The sequence below is a fragment of the Pygocentrus nattereri genome, chromosome 10, assembly GCF_015220715.1.
Source record: "Pygocentrus nattereri isolate fPygNat1 chromosome 10, fPygNat1.pri, whole genome shotgun sequence".
Taxonomy (NCBI): Eukaryota; Metazoa; Chordata; class Actinopteri; order Characiformes; family Serrasalmidae; genus Pygocentrus; species Pygocentrus nattereri.
The window spans coordinates 15,991,024-16,003,717 of NC_051220.1; the positions used below are offsets into that span (position 1 = coordinate 15,991,024).

At 41.3% G+C, this 12,694-nt stretch overlaps 1 protein-coding gene across 5 annotated transcripts in view; it reads left to right on the plus strand.

Annotated features, from left to right (window-relative positions):
- Positions 1 to 12,672, plus strand: part of hectd1 (HECT domain containing 1) — a 37,385-nt gene extending 24,713 nt beyond the window's left edge. The window contains exons 25-42 of one of the 5 annotated variants that reach the window (XM_037541971.1): positions 356 to 1,198; positions 1,722 to 1,943; positions 2,184 to 2,362; positions 2,642 to 2,798; positions 3,019 to 3,241; positions 3,349 to 3,403; positions 3,729 to 3,911; positions 4,296 to 4,509; positions 4,866 to 4,948; positions 5,093 to 5,220; positions 5,493 to 5,694; positions 5,896 to 6,033; positions 6,265 to 6,872; positions 6,966 to 7,044; positions 7,428 to 7,521; positions 9,451 to 9,601; positions 11,468 to 11,612; positions 11,768 to 12,672. In XM_037541971.1, coding sequence (XP_037397868.1) covers positions 356 to 1,198; positions 1,722 to 1,943; positions 2,184 to 2,362; positions 2,642 to 2,798; positions 3,019 to 3,241; positions 3,349 to 3,403; positions 3,729 to 3,911; positions 4,296 to 4,509; positions 4,866 to 4,948; positions 5,093 to 5,220; positions 5,493 to 5,694; positions 5,896 to 6,033; positions 6,265 to 6,872; positions 6,966 to 7,044; positions 7,428 to 7,521; positions 9,451 to 9,601; positions 11,468 to 11,612; positions 11,768 to 11,905 — 3,842 coding nt within the window. In that variant the 3' untranslated portion in view covers positions 11,906 to 12,672. The remainder of the gene's footprint in view (positions 1 to 355; positions 1,199 to 1,721; positions 1,944 to 2,183; positions 2,363 to 2,641; positions 2,799 to 3,018; positions 3,242 to 3,348; positions 3,404 to 3,728; positions 3,912 to 4,295; positions 4,510 to 4,865; positions 4,949 to 5,092; positions 5,221 to 5,492; positions 5,695 to 5,895; positions 6,034 to 6,264; positions 6,873 to 6,965; positions 7,045 to 7,427; positions 7,522 to 9,450; positions 9,602 to 11,467; positions 11,613 to 11,767) is intronic. The other 4 variants (XM_037541972.1, XM_037541973.1, XM_037541974.1 and 1 more) reach the window with 4 other exon arrangements.
- The last annotated feature ends 22 nt before the right edge of the window (positions 12,673 to 12,694 follow it).

Here is a 12,694-nt window from a genome sequence, read left to right on the forward strand (position 1 = left end):
CCTGGACCAGAATTTATCTGGAATTAATCTGTTTTTTTATTTTTATTTTTTTTTAATTAACGAGACATTAGGCACTAACCACATTTCACCATGTAGCATTATTTTATTTTCTGCTGCTTTGTTAAGGGGAAAGAGGTAAAATTAGGTGTGTGTGTGTGTGTGTGTGTGTTGTGTGTTTTTTTTTTTTTTTTTTTGGTTTTTTTTTTTGTTTGTTTTTTTTCTCTCTCGCCCCCTTCCTTTCTCTGGTCCAGTGTCGAGCAATGCTGCCGTCTTTGACTTGCTACTGTCTTTCTCCGCTCTCTTGCTGGGTCTCACTCGTTCATATCCCCCCTCCCTCCTTCCCCTCCTCTTCCAGGCTGGATTGATGTTACCTGGGATGCCGGTGGTTCAAACTCATACCGTATGGGTGCAGAGGGGAAGTTTGACCTCAAGCTTGCGCCAGGGTACGACCCTGAGTCAGCGCCATCACCCAAACCTATCTCATCCACTGTTACAGGCACACCGCAGTCCTGGAGCAGCCTGGTGAAAAATAACTGTCCGGACAAGGGCGGCTCGTCCTCGGCGGCGGGGGCCAGCTCCTCCAGCCGGAAAGGCAGTAGCAGTTCGGTGTGTAGCGTGGCCAGCAGCAGTGATATCAGCCTGAGCTCTGCACGTGTGGAGCGCAGGGTGGAAGGCCTTTTGGAGCAGGGGGTTGTTGTCAGTGGAGGAACGCCAGGGGCGGAGGGTCAAGAGCCAGTTGTAGTGCTTTCCTCTGCAGAGGCTGGCTCTGGCTCCAGCACCAGTACCCTCACGGCTGATGCTGGAAACGAAAGCGCAGAGCGCAAAACACCAGCACCTGATGGAACCCTGCGACAGTCAGCAGAGTCAGCTGCCATGTCTATGGGACTAGTCAGTGTCAGCTCGCCTGATGTCAGCTCCGTGTCCGAGTCATCCAGCAAGGACGCAGCATCCCAGAGGCCTCTGTGTTCAGCCACAAGTGCCCGTCTCTCGGTCAGCTCTCTTCTGGCTGCTGGTGCACCCATGAGTTCCAGCGCTAGTGTGCCCAACTTGTCATCACGTGAAGCCAGCCTGATGGAGTCATTTGTGCGCAGGGCACCCAACATGTCCCGCACCAATGCCACCAACAACATGAACCTGAGCCGTAGCAGTAGCGACAATAATACAAACACACTGGGCCGCAACGTCATGGGGACTGCCAGTGAGTATCTGTAGCTCACTAGTGTACCATTTATAGTGTGTAATGACGGATAGAGAAAAGTTCTTGCATAGTTATCCCAAAGGTTTTATCAAAGGGGAGCAATGAAAAGCAAGCTTGCTTTATTTTGGATAGTAAAATATGTCTAACACAAACATGGCTTTGTCGCTGCAGCTTGGGTTGTTGGCTAGGCTAACTACATACTTTGCAAGCTACTAACTGTGGTTATAAAATGCATTTTGGCTTTATGATTTATTGGGGGGGGGGGGGGGGGGGTGCAAATCCAACAAATACCTTGGACTGAAGCCCTTTGTGGAGTTACCTGAGCACCTATGACTTCATTAGTAGTTTTGATGTTTTGTAATTTGGCAGGAAATGGAGGCCTTCAGAATGTATTTTGACATCTCATTACGTCGGAGTTGCATTTTAAGCATGCGTGTATAGTGTTCTTTTTTTCTTTTTCTTTCCAATTACCTGCCTTTTTTATAATTATATATACTAATAGCATTTTTTTGTTTGTTTGCAGCCTCTCCTCTCATGGGTGCACAGAGCTTTCCTAACCTTACAACTACTGGTACCACTTCAACAGTTACAATGTCCACCTCCATAGTAACCAGCAGCAATAACGTAGCCACAGCAACTACAGGTTTGTCTGTCGGCCAGTTGCTCAGTAACACTCTGACGACCAGCCTGACCTCAACGTCTAGCGAGAGCGACACAGGTCAGGAGGCTGAGTTTTCCCTCTATGGTAGGCCATGCTAGTTTTATTCACCTACCAAAACCTTTCTTTCCTTCTCCCTACCTGTGTCTCCCTAATCTATACCAAATTTGTTTTTGTCCCCTGCCTATTAATCTCCATTTTGATTGCTTCACCTCCTACTAATTTTAGTCTGGGGTCTTGTTCTCCAAATTCGTTAGAATTTTTGGTTGCAGATGTCAAATGCCTGCTCACCTTGTATTTTCTTTTTCTTGTTTTTCTTCTTTGCAGATTTCTTGGATAGCTGTCGGGCAAACACGTTGTTAGCTGAGTTGGATGATGAAGAAGACTTGCCCGAACCAGACGATGATGACGACGAGAATGAGGATGACAATCAGGAGGACCAAGAGTATGAGGAAGTTCTGGTACGGTCCAGGGTCAACCTTGGTTACCACGTTCATATTCATAGGGTAAAACCTGTTGTAGTTTCAATAATAGTACAGTGCAATTCCTTAGTTGTTGAGTTAGAATTTTTTTTTTTCTTTCCTTTTTGTGGTAATCAAAGTTTTACCTTTTTTATGTTAATTTATTTTTGTAAAGTATTTTATGTTGTCTTGTACTGAATGTTTATTTCTGTCAGCATGGTTTCTATGAACAGCATGCTTGTGGTGAGATGTGAAAGCCTATATTGCACATATATTCACTTAAGCAGTACATAAATGCTATGATGTTCAATGGTGGCCTGGCAGGAGGAAGAGGAATATGAAACTAAAGGCGGCCGGCGCAGGACCTGGGATGATGACTTTGTGCTGAAGCGGCAGTTTTCTGCTCTAGTGCCTGCATTTGACCCTAGACCTGGGCGGACCAATGTCCAGCAAACCACTGACCTGGAGATCCCTACACCAGGTTCTTCACCTTCTGTCTTCTGTAAAGTTTTTAATCATTTTGTGTTGGGCATGTTCTTCCCCAGAATAGCATTAACATTTAACTTTTTGACTATGCCCATGCTAAGCTTAAACTTGCATACGTTGACACACCTGAACAGGGCTGAAAAGAAAAGTCTAATATTGCAGTCAACAAATAAGCGTGCATTGTGTAGTCATTATGGGTCATGTGGCGCTTGCAGGTACTCCTCGCTCAGAGGTGCAGGAGGAGGTGGAGTGCGCACCGTCCCCTCACTTGGCTCTCATCCTAAAGGTGGCAGGACTGGGAACCACACGGGAAGTTGAACTACCTCTTTCCAACTACAAGTCTACCATCTTCTATTACGTCCAAAAGCTGCTTCAGCTCTCTTGTAACGGCAGCATCAAATCGGACAAACTTCGACGCATCTGGGAGCCCACATACACGTGAGTCACTTATCGTATAATCCTGTAGCTTTTTTGTTCAGTTTTGTTTTTGCCATGTTGTCATTGCAGAAACTTGTCTTGTACTTAACCTTGTGTTTGTTTTCTAGGATAATGTACAGAGAGTTGAAGGATTCTGACAAAGAGAAAGAAAGTGGAAAGATGGTAATAATTGACCTGCCCTCTTCCTCCTTATCCACTCTTTATCTATCTCTGCTATCTCAGTCGCTCTCTCAACTCATTAGAATCCTGCCTGTGATTTTTCTGTGGCTGTTCCCAATGTGTAAATGCTCCTCCTCAGTAGACTGCCCCAGTCGTCACTAACCTTAAAACTAGGAGCCTGTTGGTTGGGGTGGGGGGTTGACATCACCCTACTGGTTAATCTTGGTAATTGCACGGGCCTTTTAGTGGTTAATCCTACTGTAATGCATGTGTATTGCGTGAGAACTTACAATCAGGAAAGACCAACATTTGGTTCTTCCTGTTGTAGGGTTGCTGGTCTGTAGAGCATGTGGAACAGTACCTTGGCACAGATGAATTACCAAAGAATGACTTGATAACCTACATGCAGAAGAATGCAGACTCAACTTTCCTGCGCCACTGGAAATTAACCGGCACTAATAAAAGTATTAGGAAAAACAGAAATTGTTCGCAGCTCATAGCTGCATACAAGGTATAGAATGGCATCGGATGTGCATATATATATCTCTCTATACATACATCTTTATTTTTCCCTTCACTGTTTCAGTTTTTTTCTTTTCTTTGGTTGACTGTCAGTTGTGTAGCCACCTGTTAGATGTTTGTATTTGTCTTGAATAATTTTAATGCCTTATAAATGTTCTAGACATAAAAATTTTCTAAATGTCATTGAGTTGCATTCTCCTTTTTTTATTATTTGTCATGAAACATATTTTCTTTCTTTTTGTGAAAATGCAGTAACTGCTTTGTACTGTAGCCTGACATTCCTGGTGTAGTGTATGGTACTAGAGCATAACAGGCTGGGAAGTGTGGGTGCTGGCAGGTGCACCTTAACTCTGCACATGTTTGGCTATTGCAGGATTTCTGTGAGCGAGGCTGCAGGTCATCAGGACTTGGCACAGGTTCTCTGTCAACCACGCAGAGCTGCGACATCCTGAGTGGTGTGCGGGAGCAGGCACAGGCCAAAGCTGGCTCAGGCCAGAGTGCCTGTGGTGTGGAGGATGTGCTGCAACTCTTGCGCATCCTCTTCATCATTGGTGGAGAGCCTTCAGCCAGTCGCACGCTACAGGAAGGTGAGTTGTTCACCAGCTCTTCTTCCAGATGCACAGCAGTACTGTCCTTACTGTTCATTTAATTATTTTGTTTTTGTTAATGAACAAAACTGCTTGTATGGTGTTTCATTATAGTGGTTTCACTTTTTTTAACATTTAAAAACTCTGAGAAATATTAGATTAATAAAACTATTGCTGTAAACAAGTTCATGTTTTTAGTATTTTATATCTTCAATAATGCCATCTTTTTATTGACCTATAGGCCTTTATATTTAAACATTTGTATGTAATGAAACACTAATGTAAGTTTTGCTTTGGGGGAAGATAATAAAATTTTTCTTGAATAGATCAAAATGTTTTGTTAATCTTTTGCATAGATGTGGATGATCTACAGTTCAATGCATCGCCTGAAGAGTTCACCAGCAAAAAAATTACAACCAAAATTCTGCAACAGATTGAGGTAATATTCAGGTCATTGTGAAATATTTTAAAATTTTAATTCCAAACTTAAAGCTTTGTGTTCTGTGTCATGAACTGTGTAGGTTTTAATTCTTGTTTGCTTTGTGCCATTGACTATAATATGATTTTCTTATGTTTCTTTTAGGAGCCCCTGGCTTTGGCTAGTGGAGCTCTGCCAGACTGGTGTGAGCAGTTAACCAGCAAATGTCCTTTCCTCATTCCCTTTGAAACCCGGCAGCTCTTCTTTACCTGCACTGCATTTGGAGCCTCCAGGTCAGTAATTTTATTGGTTTGTTGATCTGCTCAAATTCATAGTACAGTTGTACAAATGATGTGCCATCACGAGGCCCTGGCTAATTCGAAGAACAGCACTCTCTAGGTTTTCCTAACAGTGCCTCTGATCACCTGGTCAACTGAATTGAAGAGATCAGTGCAGAGAAGTTGTAGCAATATCCTTTTTTAATTCCTTTCTGTATAAATGTTTGCTAATGGAAAAGAATAAAAGATTCAAGCAGTATGGTGACTTGATGTGTATGTGCTTCTAGAGCAATAGTCTGGCTCCAGAATCGGAGAGAGGCCACTATGGAGCGCTCTCGGCCCTCCACCACGGTGCGGCGGGATGACCCTGGCGAGTTCCGAGTGGGCCGGCTCAAACATGAGCGTGTCAAGGTGCCACGTGGAGAGAGCATGATGGAGTGGGCAGAGAGTGTCATGCAGATCCATGCTGACAGGAAGTCCGTACTGGAGGTAAAGAGAAATACAAAGGACTAATTGCTCTTGAACTGACCACAGTAATCGTTTGGAATCTGTAAAATGAGTGCATTTCCCTATTCATTTAATTTATAGTACCTCTTCATGAGCCAACACTCTGATGTTCATGGAAAACTGCATTGTCTGTGCTAGATAAGTATCATGAATTTGCTGTGTTCTGGTGTTCCCTGTTTGCAGGTTGAGTTCCAGGGAGAGGAGGGCACTGGTCTGGGGCCCACGCTGGAGTTTTATGCCCTCGTGGCGGCGGAGTTCCAGAGGACCTCATTGGGTATCTGGCTCTGTGATGATGACTTCCCAGATGATGAGTCACGTCAGGTAGATGGCTAATCTCAGAGCCCCAAGTCTCTCATTCTCACAATTAGGCTTGTACAAGTCAAATCCTGATTGTAGCTTTTAGGATTAGGTTGTGATTTCATCCTTGGATTGTACTATGCATGCCTACAGAAGCTGATGGTAATCTTGTGGAAAGAGTACTTTAGCATTTTTGTCAGGCTGAAGTTTTTTGATTTATTATACATATTTATTATGTTTTCATATTTTGGTCAGGTGGATTTGGGAGGTGGCCTGAAACCCCCAGGCTATTATGTACAACGCTCCTGCGGCCTTTTCCCTGCCCCCTTCCCTCAGGATAATGATGAGCTGGAGCGCATCACCAAGCTCTTCCTCTTTCTGGGCATCTTCTTGGCCAAGTGCATCCAGGACAACCGTCTTGTGGACTTGCCCCTCTCTCAGCCCTTCTTCAAACTGCTCTGTATGGGAGACATTAAGAGTAACATGAGCAAGCTCCTGTACCAGACCCGTGGGGACTCGGACCACCGCTTCTCTGAGATCCAGTCAGAGGCCTCCACTGAGGAGGGCCAAGACACGTACTCAGTGGGCAGTTTTGATGAGGACTCCAAATCTGAGTTCATCCTGGACCCACCAAAGCCCAAACCCCCTGCCTGGTACCATGGTATTTTGACTTGGGAGGACTTTGAACTAGTAAATCCTCACAGAGCACGGTTCCTAAAGGAAATGAAGGATTTGTCAGTAAAGAGGAGGCAAATCCTAGGCAATAAGAGCCTTTCAGAAGATGAGAAGAATACACGGCTACAGGATCTCATGCTGAAGAACCCTATGGGTTCTGGCCCGCCACTCAGCGTAGAAGATCTGGGGTGAATGATGTGTTCCTACAATTATGTTGAAATCACACATGAAATTTCATTGATTATTTAATGGAAAATCCATATTTTTGTTTTTGTTTGTAGATTAAATTTCCAGTTCTGTCCATCATCTAAAGTACATGGCTTCTCGGCAGTGGACCTTAAGCCCAATGGAGAAGATGAGGTGGGTCATGAAATGCTAAGTGCCAGTGATGAGGGTATTATTATTATTATTATTATTATTATTATTATTTATTTTTTGTACATCAGTTATTTAGATAATAGCTCATTTAGACCATAGATTAATCACAAGCTATCCAAGGAATTTGTGGAGATTTGGTCCAGCTCGTGGTGGTGCTGACCATGTGACCAATTGTAGATTCAGTTGGTCACATTCCCCTCTTCTAGAAGGACACAGAGGTCATTTACCTGGCTGAAGAATTTCTGTTGGACAGCACCATACACTGAAATGTACAGTGTACCCACTGAAGTTTATCTCTCCAAATAGAAACTTAGAGCATGTCTAAGCAATTGCAGAATGTAATATGTGTATGTGATTCGCATTAGATGGTTACCATGGACAATGCAGAGGAGTATGTGGAGCTGATGTTTGACTTCTGTATGCACACTGGAATTCAGAAGCAAATGGAAGCCTTCAGAGGTAAGACAGGGTGTGGTGGGGAGTTTTGACATGATTTTCCTTTTCCACACACATGCCTCATTTCTTATGGAAGTCCTCATAAATTTTTTTTTTTAAATATTGGGAGTCCTTGAATTGTTTACATAATCTTTTATGTTTTAAGGTAAATATTTTACTTGATATTGTGTCTGAAAGGATTTTAATTTGCAGAGACTGTTTAAAAAAAATAGTGTTTAACAGCTAATGCAAACACTGCACTGTAGGACCATTGCTAACCAAATATTTGGGAGCATTTTAACACACTAATGACATGGTAGTGGCATGTTGGTGAGTTTTAATAAGTGGTAATAATCTGATCAGAGATTCACTACAAAGTTGATAACACCTGATGAAGGGCGTTCACACGTAGCGACTTTTCGCCTTTCATCACCCAAATTGCTGATTAGTGGTCACTGAACTTAAGCAGACAGTTGGTTGCAATGGTTTCATTGATACCAAGAACTAATCAGATGCTTTCCTGCTATAAATAAATATCCTGGAAAGAACTCGCTTGTGTGTTCTTACTTGACCCCTGTGTAGTGAATCACTGTCAGTGCAGTCAGTGTGTACAGAAAACAGTGGTCTTTGATATAGCTGTCTTTGAAGCAAAAGGTCTGCTACCACTCCTTCTAGTAGGGAAAAATTATCCAGGAACCAAAATGGAGCCATTTCACAGTGGTGGGATATAGCGCATACCACAGTGTTTAATTCTTATTGGTAACCGCCATGTCGCGTTTGCTGAATTTTGTCGTCTCTTTGACTCCACCCACTTCATGTCGCCAATGAGGAGCCTGGCCTTTTCCTGTTTCCCCTGCTATATCAAAAACAAGATTTCAGAACGCAAGAATGCACCCTTGAGCTCGTCCTCAGTAAATGGGGATGAAGGGCTCTAAACGGCTAAAAACGAAAAGTTAAAATAGGTTTTAATTACTTGCACAGAACCTTCTATTGTACAAAAAGTATAAGAATGTATTAAACTAAAAAGGCATTTTCCTTGTATTTTTTTTTTTTTTTTTTTTTTTTTTTTCTTTTTTTTTTTTTCTTTTCTTTTCTTTTCTTTTAATAAAAAGAACACCAAACAGGTTTTGGGCAGCAGGATGCCAGCATTACTACTACTGATGCTGATTGGTTGACAAGCAGAGCAGCTTATTGGCTGTTCATGCCCACTAATGTCATGAACGTACATGAGCGTTTTTTAAACTCCTATAAGTGGAGTTCAAAAGCAGTCAAAAATATAAAGACTGTTAAAATGTTTTATACTGAATTTATTATATTAAATGATTAAGCATTTATAAAGTATTATTTTAACTCTCATGCCGTCTTAACCCACTTATTTTTAATTAGCTCCTAAGCTCCCTCTAGTGTTTGAAAAACACAGAAGACATTAAAGAGTAGTAATTTTCGTCTCTACAAGTTCTCTGGCCAACAGTCTTGCTGCCTCATGCCACCGGAAATCGCCAGCTCTGTTGAAAATAAATGACCTCCGGCCACTTTATCGTGATGCTGATGGTGTGAATGCAGGTTTAGACAAAGTATGCATGATGAGACAGCTTGGTTCCCACCTGTAGACACAAGTGTACCAACAAGGTAGCCATCTCTCAAGTACCAATTCTAAGTGTCCAGTGTTTATTAAAAAAAAAAAGCTGTGTGTTTCTGTGATGAACCTGCTTCAGATGTGTTAAACTCGGGTTAACTTTATTGAATACACAATGAAAAGTTAATGTAATAATGAAATATTTAATGTAATATTCAACTAAGTGTGTGTGTGTGTGTGTGTGTGTGTGTGTGTGTGTGTGTGTGTGTGTGAGAGCTTATAGAGGAAATTTGTACAGCACATTTCCTGCCACTTTACAGGATCTTGAAATGAAGTTTATTGATTATATGAATCTCTGGTGTCTGGTCCTGGTCCAGAGGGCTTTAACAGGGTGTTCCCGATGGAGAAACTGAGCTCGTTCAGTCATAAAGAGGTCCAGATGATTCTGTGTGGAAACCAGTCTCCGTCCTGGACAGCCGAGGATATTGTCAACTACACTGAGCCCAAACTGGGGTACACTCGGGACAGGTATGCAGTATTGTTTCCCTGAATAATTTGAATAATATGAAAGCTCATCTGTATCACTATTAAAATGGAGAATGTAATAAGTTTCCAATTTCCCACTCATATATACAGAACGGTTGAACTTAAAATGAAAATTCAGTACTGCGATTTGCCATGTGGTATACTTGTATTGACATTTCATTTACACAGAAATTAAGATGCTTTATGAGTAGCCTTACTTAAATTGAAATGTATTTCCAGAACTGCATATTTATGCTTAATGTGATAATACAATAATTGTCAATGATGAATGTGATTTTCTTGTATATATTTTCAAAATGACCTTATCAAAGAGAACATAAAGCTAGATAGATCAAAATTTGAATGTAAAAAGGGAAATGACACCTCTCCTGTTTGCAATTACACATTCCCACATACTGCGCTCATTCTGTGGAATATGCCTTTGAAAATGCATTTTAGCCAGTGTGATTTTCATTTTCAAAGACTTAACAGCCTGTCAAACGTTCCATCCCTACACATGGTGTAAAAGGCTTAATCTGAAAACTTGGCGGCCGGTCTTTAGAAGACAGAGCGAAGAGAGAACAATATAGAGACCCATGAACAATCTAATCAGACGTTGCCGATTTTTCTTTTTTAATCAGTTGGTCGAAGTTATTCTGTTAGTTGAATGTTAGGTTGTGTTGAGTTACAGATGTGGAAGATGGAAAATAATCCAGCTTCGAGGGCTGTTTTCTAAATTGCATAGTGAGCATCAGATGTGTATATACTGCAGTATTCCACTTCTGTTATCAAAAAGTACTCCATGATTTAGTGTAATTGTACTCGTACATCGATGTATGTAGATCGCACAACCACCTAGTCATAGTGACTGAATTGGCAACAGCTGGTGTACTGCGTCCATACCATGATATATTTCACCTGAATTCAGCTAGAGCATATCTGCTTTTCTTCAAAAATTGATATTACAAAGTTTCCAGGTACCTGTTTGTGACACTATGAGGTAGATTATGCTTGCCAGCTGGTTAAAACAGCAGATGGAGGTCTCATTTGGGAATGTAGTGTTAGATAGCATCAACAATGGCTTTTAGCTAGCTTAGTTTTGCCACGGTCCACGATTCACATAGGGTATTAGCAGGTGAGGTGCAGAGCAAAATATCCACCTCTGATCTTCACTTGGTAGAAGATATCCTTACACGGCATCAAATGGAATCTCTGTGTCCAGCCTCACTTGTTTTTCTCAGCTTATAAAATAAGGCTTATTTTTAGAATTTTCGGTTGCTTGACAAATTAGAAAAAGATGCTGGCAACCTTATCAACCAGAATAATAAACTAGAAAACTTTGTAAAAGCCACACATTCAATGTAACACTTTCTAATGAAGAGAGAGCTGCTGTTTTCCATTTACATTTGAATTTTGTCTTCTTTCTAGCTTGGCATTTTCTTTTGAAAATGCAATTTAAATGCATTATTAGATAGCCAGAATGCAGAGAAGACAATTAAAATGTAATCCATCATTGACAGTTATTGCATATTCATGTTAAGCATGAATTTATGCAGTTCTGGACATATATTTTAAAGTAAATAAAGCTACTCATAAAGCATCTAAATCTTTGAGCAAATGAAATGACTACTATTAAACCAGATGGCAAGTTAAAATTGCAGTATTGAATTTTAATTTTGAACTGAATATTGCATGTATGAGTGGGAAATTCAAATGTAAGCATGCCCTGCCATTTCACATATTACATTTTCATTTTAATTTTGACACTATGCTTTCATAGAATAAAGCTCATTCCTAAAATTAAATACTTAAAATCTAAATTGTAGTACATTTTGTTCCTGCTCTGATTCCCTCTCCCTATCTTTGTAGTCCTGGTTTCCTACGGTTTGTTCGGGTCCTGTGTGGAATGTCCTCAGATGAGAGGAAAGCCTTTCTCCAGTTCACAACAGGTTGCTCAACTTTACCCCCTGGTGGACTAGCCAACTTGCACCCTCGTCTCACGATTGTGCGCAAGGTATGATCATTTGACAATTTCCTCACTTTGGATTAACCAACAATAGATATATCACCAAGTAATTTATTTTTAAATAAATGTAACAGCTGAGTGTTTTGAATTCTTTTTTTTATTTCCTCCTAACGCTTATCTTATTCCTCTGTCTCCACTTTTAGGTGGACGCAACGGATGCCAGCTATCCCTCAGTAAACACGTGTGTGCACTACCTGAAGTTGCCAGAGTATTCTTCTGAGGAGATCATGAGAGAGCGCCTCCTCGCCGCTACTATGGAAAAGGGCTTCCACCTCAACTGAGCATGCTCTCCCCACACCACTGACCAACTCCCTGTACTGATGAAGCCTGTTGTTGTTTTGTTGCAGAATAAAAAGCTGTGCTTGCCGATGAAATCTCCCCCTCTTAAGTACAGTCCACATCTATAACCAAAAGGAATCCCATCCTCAGCACCGTTAGCTACTGAAACAGATTTAGGGCCATGCCCCTGCGTGTCTTGCCCTAGTCACCTCATCACCTTTTGTACTGTGCTGCTTTAAGGGCTCGAGCCGCTGGTAGCCAAGGGCAGTCTCTCCTCACGTTCTGCGTTTACTCTTATACCCCGGCTCAGAGCGTCTGTGTATAGTTCAGCATAGGTTTTCTTTTCAGATTCCCACATAACGCCATTGTGCACGTCAGATCCTGGTTTCCCTCAGAAGGGGGACACAAGCACCCGCTTCTGTAGAGCTAACTGTAGAGTGTTTGGGTATTTCCAGGTTTTAAGTTTTACTAGTGCCTGCATTATTTGAAATATTAGCATTTTTTTGCCCCTTTTGTTTTGCTTAATCTTTCAGCATACAATCATGCACATTCTTTCTTTTTGGGGTTTTTTTTTTTTGTTTGTTTTTTGTTTTTTCTTTCCCTCCCTCCCTCTTCTGTTACTGTGTATGTTTCAATTGTTCATCCTGCTAAAAGGATTAAAGTCCCTGAGTGCATTTGTGTAATTTTACAATAAAGCTCTAGAGAAAAAAAAAAAAAACACTGGTTCTGTGTGCGAGGCACATTTAAACAAAAAAAAAGAAAAGAAAAAGCAAGCTATGCTTCTCCTTGTA